At 37.7% G+C, this 11,388-nt stretch overlaps 1 protein-coding gene across 3 annotated transcripts in view; it reads left to right on the top strand.

Annotated features, from left to right (window-relative positions):
* LOC103145294 (uncharacterized) overlaps positions 1-11,388 on the top strand; it is a 14,184-nt gene continuing 2,796 nt past the window's right edge. Inside the window, exons 1-6 of one of the 3 annotated variants that reach the window (XR_001663472.1) lie at positions 1-110; positions 1,086-1,456; positions 1,557-1,707; positions 2,461-2,583; positions 2,838-2,928; positions 3,112-4,910. Coding sequence is in view for 1 of the 3 variants with exons in the window: in XM_007562670.2 (XP_007562732.1) it covers positions 56-110; positions 1,086-1,456; positions 1,554-1,707; positions 2,461-2,583; positions 2,838-2,928; positions 3,112-3,310 (993 nt within the window). In the remaining 2 variants the exon portion in view is untranslated. Of the gene's footprint in view, positions 111-1,085; positions 1,457-1,553; positions 1,708-2,460; positions 2,584-2,837; positions 2,929-3,111; positions 5,014-11,388 lie in introns of those variants that run through there. The other 2 variants (XR_001663467.1, XM_007562670.2) reach the window with 2 other exon arrangements.

The raw sequence follows: 11,388 nt of genomic DNA, 5'->3' as shown, positions 1-11,388 counted from the left end.
CCGCCAACAGTCTCTCGGGAGGAAACTCAAGCCCATATCTGCACCTGCCATCGCTATGAGAGGAAAAGGACTGCCTTCTGAGTTTTTGCTTTTCCTTATCTTTCTGAAAGGTAAAATCTGATGCCATTTGCATTTTTCGCCGAGCTATTAAAGTCATGGAACTGTACATTTTGACACAAGTTGTTTTGATTTTGCGTAGATTTTGCGGAATAACCAATTAGTAATGCGACGTTGTAATGGTTTAGACTTTATTTGTGTTTCAGTTGTACCAAAATCCATTTGCCGAAAGAAAGAGCCAATATCATAGAAAGAGACCGCTGAACAATCCCCAGAATTTGGAAAGTATTTCCTGTAGTGATAAAACTTTAAATACTCCCGAAGTATGGTATGGTATGGTTAGTCCCTGCTGTCAAGTAATTGAAAGAAACGAGAATTCCTCCCCCCAAAAAACTTTATATGACCTCCTTATTGCAAATACATAAAGACACAAAATGACATCAACACAAATTTAAACAATATTGTACAAAAAATTGATACAATAAAGAATCGTAATGAACCTACGTTTCAGAAAGCAGACTAAGTGAAAACAAGTTCTAGGGTAACTGTGTGCATACCTGGCTTTTATCATTCTGTATTAAACAACCTATTAAAATGTGTTGTTTCTCCTGGTTTCTCTGATCTCCCAGTTCTCATAGCTTTTAGTCTGATAACTTCTAAATTAACTAAGTGTAGAGCACATATACATTTTTTGCATAGACACACCTGTATTAATAACCCAGTGTTTATTACTCTGTTGTGATATTCCTAAGGATTTTGTCTTAAGTGAGCAAAAAGCAAATGTGTCAAGTCGCATCCAGTCTCTGGAGCTTTTACTCCAGTTTTGTCGTTCTTAGTTATTTTTTTAAATTTTATTCCTTTTCTGGTTTTATTGTTTTACTTTTTTTTTTGTCTTACGTACCTCACCTGGGTCCTGTGTGTTGTTTGAAAGTGCTTTATAAAAAAAACCCACTAGATTGCATTGAATTAATATAATTGAGAATGGAGGTTGGTTATCAGAACATGCCTCCTTCATGTTTCTCACGCAGAAGCGTCTGGATTAAAGATTATGGGTAAATGCCTGCAGGTGCAAGAAGGAGCAACAGGAGGTCAGGCGTCACTTGGAGAGTGCAGCCCAGACTCGCCTGTCCAGGAATGGCGCTGGCTCCCAAAGGTCCAGGCGCTCAGCAGCCTACACACCGGAGAATGTCTGACTGCACCGAGGCAGGAGTACGAAGGCGTTGTTTTGCGGCCTTGCGTTTTCAAAGATGGAGCTGGTGGCGAGGATGTGGAAAGAGAGGCGCGAGGCCAGGCTTGGACTTGCACAAAGAAAGGCCACATAACCCTGCTAGAGAACAGGCTTCACTTGAGTGCTACAAAACATTCCACTCTGGTTTTTCTGCAGAGGGAACATAAACAGGTAATGATTTTGTTTGACTTCATTTGGTTAGTAAGTTAACTTTAGCTGGTTTCAAACACCTTCAGAGGCTCTTATTGCTTCCCCGTCTTTGCTATAGCAGGGCAGCAAGTGGCGAGCTCTCGATAACCAAACGTTGTGCAACGGGAGATATGCTGAAGAAAACCCAAACCAGCCTTATCATCGTGTGGAGGGGAAAAAAACAAACATTTCTGAAAGCCCTTTATCAGGAAGACACATGCAGGTGAAAACATGTAAGAACCAAACAAAAGCTTACTCGTAAAGATGTGCTTACTTGTTCTTCCTTCAGATTGCTGCAGTACTAATCTTTTTTTTTTTTAAATGGCTGCAGGCAGGCTTTACATGTTTTAATACTGATTTCTGTTGACGGTTAACAGTTCAGCAGGTGTCGGTGTGTCCATATGCATCAAAAAATGTTTCACTGTCATTCCAGTTTGTAAGTGTGGAAACCAAAATATGAAAAATATCCTGGCGGAAACCAAAGTTTGATGTATTAATTCATCTAAACGAATCAGCAGGACTCTTTGTATAATGACCCATGAAAGACTTATTTTCATGTTTTTCTTCATCATGGTGAACTGGCAGCATAAGCCTACACCATTAATGTACACAGTCCATTACTGCTATAAACAAATTATGCAGCCATTATTATGTCCATATGATGGATTCGTCGTTTTTATTTATTTATTTATTTATTTTTTACTTTATTGACAGCAGGTCAGGTTTCAGCCTGACAGTCTGAAGTGTTAGTTTTCCAGTAAGAGAGCCAGCTACTCCACACAGGCCAAGGGAACAACTTGTAGAATTACAGCAGCATCCACACAGTAAAACCTAGTGTGGATGAAAATCGGATTGAATTTCATATAAATTTCACCTTTAATCCAGTGATATTGGTTCTTTTAGAGATTCAGAAAGGATAAAAATGATTTATTTTCAGCAATGGCCTCTAAATGACTTTGATGTCTTTGTGCTGTCCTTCTGTCCAGATGAAGGTATGTTGGACTCCAAATGGACAGAAGCTTATTCTGTAAAGGATGTGACGATTCCTTCCTCTTTAATCACCAAATCTCCTGCAGATCCCACTATGGTTTTTTTCACTATGGATTATGGTAAGTTTATCAAACTGTAATCCATAAATTGATTGAACGCGTTACAGTTGATCTCCATAAATCTAAGACTAAAACACTGAGTTGCCTCACATTCTGCAATTGCCCTACATAACCTCTAGATGGAGGCAGTTCTTTACGAAGGTGTGGACGCAGTAGAGCGCTCATGAAGACTGAGTTACAGGCTCAGTTTTGGATTTATGTAAACAAAGATGTGAAAGCTGATGTAAGATATAAACTGGTGCCCATGTGTTCAGGAATGGGATGGAAAATCACCATGTTGGTGTTGAGCTCCTTGGCTCTGGTCCTAGGAACTATAATTCTCATCCTCAACGTGTACTCCAACAGGTGAAGATGGCAACACACACACACACACACACACACACACACACACACGCACACTTAAGCGTCAGAACAGAAGCCCAACTCCAGGGTTAGGCAAAGACCAAACACGAGCCACATGTGGATCTTTAGTATTTCATTTTCGCCAGTATTTTTTTTTTAACACTCTGTTTCTTTATGTTGTGCCAGGAGGAGAAAAGTGGTTTGTGCCTTGAAGTCGCACACTCCCACGCCAGAGGTGAGCATTCCCGGATCGCCGGCACCCAATGAAAGAGCCGCCCTGACCGAGCACGCCATGCACTTTCCACACTCCTCGCCAAGCTCGCCACGGGGGGAGATCCTGATTGAGTGGAAGGATGGCACCGTCACGCCGTTATACGAGGCCTGAACGCTTCCAGCATCAATGTAGATTGACTCTGGTGCAGAGTCAGGTTTGTCATTCGCTGGTTCTGTTTGAATGGGAGTGTGTTGTGACGGGATAATTACCAAGGAGAAGGGGGCGGGTGGAGCTATCTACTCCGAGTGTGTTGATGGCAAAGGTGTTCTGTAGATTGTTTTACAGCAGTACACATGTATGGCTCGCATAGAAGAATGTCTTCAAAGCTGAACTGCCTGAGGAAGGTGAAAAGCATTGTGCACTTGTCATACATTTGAGCTCACACTAAAATATAGGCTGCGGATAAAAACATAGTTAGGATGACTAACAGGAAAATTGCAAAAAAATAATGATTTAGGGTAGTATATGCCTACATATCCATTTTGGTAATTTTAGTTTCTTGTAAAAATCATATTCACGACGCTGACATGTACTGTTTCTGTAAAAGATGACATCCTCTTTTAAGTATCAAGGTATAATTAAAATGATCAAGTCTTCACCAGGCTCAAAACATGTTTAAATCTACAGATTTGTAGAAAGGAAGGAAAGAAAATGGAAAATCTGTGTGCGCGCTACTCCAACTACACCCTTGCTATCTCATAGGGAAAGTCCCAGTCAAGTTTTCCAAATCAACTACATTTTATGAACTGATCGTGGGCAAGTCTGAACAGCAGAGGATTTGATTTTTCTGGAGGATATTGATGTGCTTTCCAGATTGGAGAAGAGAACTGGATGATTTAAGAGAAGTAATTGCTAATTAAAGGGATCGCTTCCAAGATGGTTCAAGTTGATTTATAGATGGGGAAACTTCCCAGAGAGTCATGCAATGGCCATACAGAAAAGTCCACAGAAAGGTTTGGTTAAATTTCACATGTCGGAGTTGGCATGTTAAAGTTCACGACAGTGCAGTTACAAACAAATAATGCAAAAATGTAAACGCTTGTTTGAAATGATTTTTAGGAGAAAGTCTTTTTTTTTTTCCTAAAAATGAAGTGCAGCACAACATAGATTTTGCAAAGAAGCCTCTGAATTAAACCCGTTCTCCGTCCTTTAAACTAGATATGTTGATCTGTACTGCAAAACAACGTCCTTAAGAAAAAAAAATCGAAAGCAGCAAATTAGCACAAACTTTTTAAGTGTCCAGTAAGATGGTGGACGATGACATTTTTAAATCATTATACTGCCACAAGATCCTGGCGCCTTTCGCTCATTGAGTCATTCATGAATTATACTGCACACATGGAGTCTTGGAAGACTTTCTAGATTCCTAGAGTCAAATTTGGGGGAATTTTTTATTTTTTTCCTGACAACTAAAGCGTAAATCTATAAGAGTGGCTGAAAAAGAAAATAATTGAGGTCCAGTCAAAGTTTAAAAAAAAAATGCTGTGGTAGGGCCATAGTAGGCTGTGCAGAGATTGATGCCTGCAAACCTTAATAAGCTGAAGCAATGTTATACTGAAGAGTGAGCCAAAATTCCTTCAAAACCACAGAATTGACTATTAAATCCAAATAGAAAATGACTATTTTGTTTATCAAATTTTGTGTTTTTAGTCTTTTACACTCAGATTGTCTACTTTCTTCTTGTTTTACTGATTAAATATTGACAGCACAGGTCCAATGCAGTACATTGATTTGGGATGGATTTGCAAATTCTTGGTAAGCACAATTTTTTTTCTGCCCTGATATTTAAAATCCAATCCATGAAAAAAAAAAAAGAAAGTTTTTTTGTATATGCTTTGGTAGTTCAAAATCAAAAACAAGTTCATAACAAAATTATTTTTGTAATATTTATGCTAAGTCATCAAAGTGACGTAAGAAGGAGATCGTCCTGCATCTTAGCAGTAATTGTCAGCAGAGGAAACAGTGACGTGATCTGAGTATTCCTGTTAGATCTTTGGATTTGTCAACACCAGCTGGCTCCTCAAATCATAGCCGACTGTGGAAACTTCACACTAAAAGCAACGCAGATTCTGTTTTTCATGCTCCAGGAGCTTGATTTCCAAACGAAATGCAAATATTACTTTGATCTGAAAATAAAACTTTGAACCACCAGTCCCATTTCTACTCAGAGCAGGCAAGATTGGGCCAACGTTGTCCCTTGCAACAAGAGTTGTTCTGAAAAACTGAAGTCCAGACGTTGTGCATCCTTTTGTACAGGCTTTGTTTCACAATCCTCTGAAGGGTGCAGTTATCCCAGTTACTTCTGCACGATTTCTTTCACGCTTCCCCCCCCAAACTCAACTTTCTGTTAATATTCAGTCAAGTTTAATAGAGTAGAATATGTGGCTCTCTTTTCAGATTGAATGCCCCTTTTGAAAAATAACCTTTACCAATGTACTAAGAACATTTATTTTCAGCCTCACATTTCTGTAATAAAATTACTTAATTAGTCTGATGTAACATTCTACTCTTAAACATCTTGTTGTCATTGGCTGTTAGCGAGAGATCATCAAAGCTAACATAAATCATTTTTTTTCTTAAATTACCCTGTGTGTGATCTATATAATTTTCATTTAGAGAATTTAATTTCTGAAATGCATGAGCGTTTAGGTAACACTATAGCTTATGGAATATATCGTCATGATACATAAGGCTGTTTACAGCTACCTGCTTTAGCAATGAGCTTGCATGATTTATCCTCCGTGAGCCAGCTGTCGGTCTGTCTGCTGGTCAGCTGCTAACTCTTTGCTGTGATTGAATATTTAGTGGATTTATGTAGCACTGAAATATTCTGAGACTACTAGTTTTAAGTTTTCATTAGTTCTAAGCCACAAAGTGGACAGAAATAACATATCATTTAGTGTGCAATGAGTCTATATGTCTCACTTTAGTCAAAGTTACTGAATAAATGAACTCATTGTTGATATTATAATCGAGATACACCTGTGTGGTGAAAAGCCATCCCTTTAAATAAATAAATAAGTAAAATCATCTCAAGGGATTCAGCCATCACAGACTATTTTAAGAGGAAATGGAGTAAGAGTTAGTTTCTCCAAGCACAGAAAATGTCCCACCAGGTGGAGTCTTTTTCTAAGCCAAAACCAAAATGTATTTGAGAGGAGGAGGAAGAGGAGAAAGAGGAGGAGGAGGTTGGTATGTTATGCAGGTTAGTTTGCACCGTAACCAGCATGTACATGTTTGGACCGGAAACTTTAGAAGATTTTGAATGAGACTAATTGAAATTCAACACTTGCATTTGGGAGCAGCATAATTGCTCTTTATTACTTTTTCTTCCATAACGTTTTCAATGAACACAAAGCTGCCAAAACTGCTGAATCCGCTTGGCTGGTTTTGTTTGTAATGATGAGAGGATTTAAAGTTTTCTGAACACACCAAAGCCCTGAAGTTCCAGAGAACCCAACACCCCTCTGAGCCACGGCTGCATGTACGGATTAGGACGCCTGCTTTTTAAAGAACGCCATTACATTTGTTTAACGTAAACATCTTGTGTATTTAAGCTTTAACAGTCTGGAAATGAAGAATTACCCAGTCTTCTCTGTTTTCTTTCTCTCTATTGTTTGTGATGAAGCTGCCACCTTTGCAGCTACAATAGGTGCATGTTCGCAGGTGGGGCAGGTAGAGCAAGAACAGGGTGTGTTTTTCACCTGTATGAATAAGGGGTGTGTGAAAATTGAGACCAGTGCTCAGAACATGTAGCAATGCACATAACAGGTTTCCTTTAGAAAACCTTTTATGGGACTACTGTCACTAAAGGTGCTTATTTTTTTTACATTTACTGCTTGCTTTCAGTGCAGTAAGTGATGGCTTAAATTGCACACTTGTTCAGTCTGGAGGAGAGAACAAAATATCCACAGGATTGTGTGTGCAGCACATGTAGTTAGAATGTTAGCAATGTCTGGAGAAAACATGGAATGGAAATGAATGTGCAAATATCGGAAGTTTCTCCAAACTGCATGGAAATGCAAGGTTGAAATTGGTAGATGCATAAGCCAAACTTTTGGGACAAAATTTCATAATATATTATTGATATAGAAACAATGTTGCATTTTACTAAAAGACTGCTGCACTTGCAAAAACAAACAAAAAACAAACAAAAAAACAACAACATTGTGCTGGTTACACAAGAAAATAACTTTTTTTTAATTCATATGATTGTAGGATTTTAGAAAAGAAGAGCAAAATTATGAACAGTTCCAAGTCCAAATACCTGTCAGTTCTGACCTGAAGCGCTCAGGTTTTGGATAAAAATCAGAAATTGAAGTGAGGTGGATTTTTTCAGCCTCATAGTGAGTCCAGCGATTCAACTCAACAAAGAAAATGACTTCAATATGTGGGAGGCATAAAGGCTGAACCAGGTTTTATAAAGACCTATTATTTTTAAGTATTTACACTAATGTAAAAAAAGTTTTTACATATTTTAATGTTTTTTTCCTTTTTCCTACATATATATATATATATATATATATATATATATATATATATATATATATGTTTCACTGTACCAGAAAAAGTCTTTATTTTTACATCACTAAAATCTGCCACAGGTGTCTTCACTTTTAAAAACCTCTCTACAGATGGCAGTCAGAAAACAGGAAGCAGTAAAAATTATCATTCTACTGCAAGATAGTCTGAGGACAAAATGTACCTTTAAATTGTTCTCTCTGCTGAAGGAAGGAACAGAAACAACCAGAAACAGATGTGTTCTAAGGATTAAAGCATCCTCCTGTTTTCTTTGACACTACCACCACTTCTTTTTTTTTACAATCCAGAACAATTTCCATCTTTGTTTCATTTTGTAGTAAAGCGTCAGAAAACCAACAATAGTAAAAAATAAATAAAATAAAACTTTGCAGCCCAGCCAAAATGTAGGCATCCACAAATCAGCTATAAACTCTTGTCATCACTTATTGAAAGTATATCTGTCCACAGAGTTGATTTTTATTTTTCTTCCATTCCAACCTCTCCAACACTTTAATCGACATCAAAAATCTTTCAGAGTAGTCGAGAGACAAGATGGTCCATCTGGAAAAGACTGGAATGGACTCCGGCATCATCAGCAACAGGCTTGATGAGGAGGCGGTGGCTGTTGGCGTAGTTACTGCATAAAAACGTATAAAATGACCTCCGACTGTCCTCTGTTTGGCGCTTGCAAGATCTTTGCCTGTGGAGTGAGAATGAGGTTGCAAAAGTGGCTATGGGACCAGCCCATAACTGCATTGGAGGAGGTTGTCAATTATGGAGCAAATTGGGACCGCAGACACCGAAACCGCCTTTTTTGGTAACACACGATGGAGGGAAATACCGCAGTCCAGGCCAGGCCAGTGAGCCGGGGCTGCAGTAAAGTCCCGTGTGGTGATGTGGTGAGATCAACATACCAAGCAGCTCAGGCATCAACTCCATCAGCAACGCTTGGAGTAACTACACCCGTAAAGTAAAGGTCGAAGGTAAAAAACACTCTGCATTCTGGCTGCTCCTTTAAGTTGATCTCAGTGAGAGATCAGTGGGTGACGTTATCAATTCTTAGAGAGCCTTAATTGTCTTCTGAGTCAGAGGATTGCAAATGTACTTATACACACACATATACTTTTAATTACCACACCTTCCTACATATTTGGAGGATCCTGATTATTGATGTCAAAACTTTACATACGTCGCACTGTAATGTTCCACAAAGATAACACGTCAGAATATGTTAAATTATGAATTGTTGGTGCATTTCCAGTTTTTGCTCCTGCAAAAAGAGGGACAATGAGAGCCAATTTTACTGTGGATGTCAAGACAAAAATCATTTAGTCATCTTAACCAGGAATGCAATGTTCCTGGTTAACCATTTCTGGTTAAGGTAATTATTTAATAGCTTGGTTAGGCTTTTGTTTGCAAGATTGAATACCAAGAATTTTAGGTTCATTAGATTTGGAGGAAGTGTGTATACTCACAGTTATGATGACACATTCATTTTTCACGCCTTGGGATTTTCTTTGGTCCAAAACGTGGGAAAAACCGCAGAGTAGGCTGAGAAGGCTTATGCATGAATTTCCAAACAATTTCAGGACAACGAACTTGAATTTATTACTAAAACGTGGCTTTCTCACACGTTTTTGTCACCTTTTCAACAATGTTTAGAAACTGGACTGAGACAGTTAGTTGACGTGAGTGTAAAGCGGGCTGATCAGGAACACGCAACATATTTTTCACATTTTCATTTGAATAAGAATTTGAATACCATGCGTAGATGTGTGGTACATGCACATGTTCCACTTAAAATTCCAATAAAATATATGCAAGGTGGTTGATATCATGAGAGAATTAATTTAATTGGAATATTTTCCAAAATGACCAGCCCTGAAACACATCCAGGTTATTTTACAGTACTGCACATTTTTCCGCCAGTGAATTTTTTATCAAGCATGTTTTGATAACATGTCTAATTCCCTGTTTTTTTTTTTTTTTTTGTTATCTGATTTCTCCAAGACACCTAAGTGGTTTATGTAGCTGTCTTTTTGTTTGGATTTGCTTGGATTTTTGAGCCTAAATATTTGGAAATCACACATGGCCTGCACGTGGTGCAAACTCTTCCCTCAAGTGTTTCCTGCTTTTTGTTACAAAACAGCTTATTAGCATCCCGGTCTGTCCTTTTGGCTATGCGAGAAACATTTTATTGCTCTATTAAAACAAAGACAACATTTCATGGGTTGGTAAACAGTAAGGTCACTTGTAGTTTTCTTACTCGTTTTTCTGTGTTTGTCAGATTAGAAAATTATGTTTTGGGTTATTTTTAACTCTAATTTATCTGATTTTTTTTCCCCATATTGTGCTAGTTCTTTATAAAAATAAATTCAAACAGCCAGAGGTGCTAGGTTACAACTGACATTTGGAAGAATCTTAACTACCTTAACTAAAAAAAAAAATCTGTTTTATTTAGAAACAAGTAATGCCTCCACCACCATATTTGCTTTGTGTATGGTGCATCTCTTTCTGCAGTGTTGTTTTTGTGCATAATCAACTTTTTGTTTTGGCCACAGATTTTACAGAACATTATTTCTCAAGAAAGAAATATTTTTTTGCCAGACCCTGGGGTTTGCGTTGGAAGAAAAGTTTTGTGTCATTCCATCCAACCTACAAATTATTACAAATTACCACCTTACAGGAGAACGTCTGCCAGAAATCCCTGCAGCTCATTTGATCTTGCTGTCTTGGATATTTTTTTATATTCGTCTCCTATCTTATTTATGTATAAGGAAGTCTTTTGAATCTTTCTATCCTGGAAACTGTTTCACCAGTAAACAAATGGATCTAAGGAAATATGAGTAAAATCCTTCCTGTTATTTCAGTATTTCAGCTTAAGATCACACACAGTAATGTAGCAAAGTTTGACACACCTGTTTTGGTAACACTTTATTTGAAGTGGTGTGCATAAGACTGACATGACACTCTCATAAACATGACATAACACCTGCAATGAACATACAGAAGCCTTTATGAGTGTTTATGACAGCTGTCCTGAAGAGTCATTCGGTAAATAATGACACTTTTAATGCAAAGTTGCTCTAAAAGTTGCATTAAAAGTCCATTAATAATGCCAACTTTGAATGATTTTGTAAATAATTACAATTTAATGCAAAGTTGTCATTTTTAATGGACTTTTAATGCAACTTTTAGAGCAACTTTGACTTAAAAGTGTCAATATTTACTAAATGACACTTAATGACAACTGTCATAAACATTCATAAAGGCTTCTTTATGTTCATTGCAGGTGTTATGTCATGTTTATGACAGTGTCATGACAGCCTTATGCACACCCCTTCAAATAAAGTGTTACCCTTTTTTTTTACATTCTCTGTAGCTTTTTACGTGGGTTGTGTACAATTTGAGAAGTCAGTCTGTGTAATTTAGATTTCTTGATTAAAGAAAGCTGTTTTTTTTTCTTACATCTGCATCAGCTTGTTTTTTCTCTAAAAACATGTTATGCAACACTAAAACCTGGCCAGGTGTAAATGCTTTGACGAGAGTTTGGCACAAGTAATCCTAGCTGATAAACTGGAGGCTTTGCAGACATATTGTACCTCAGCCTTTCAATGCCTAATAAACCAGATAGGTAAGATTGTGTTTCAAAGATATTATATTACAGA

Source organism: Poecilia formosa, unplaced genomic scaffold (assembly GCF_000485575.1).
Source record: "Poecilia formosa unplaced genomic scaffold, Poecilia_formosa-5.1.2 Scaffold5, whole genome shotgun sequence".
Taxonomy (NCBI): domain Eukaryota; kingdom Metazoa; phylum Chordata; class Actinopteri; order Cyprinodontiformes; family Poeciliidae; genus Poecilia; species Poecilia formosa.
The sequence above is the reverse complement of the archived record's forward strand: the minus strand, read 5'-3'. Positions and strand labels throughout refer to the sequence as shown.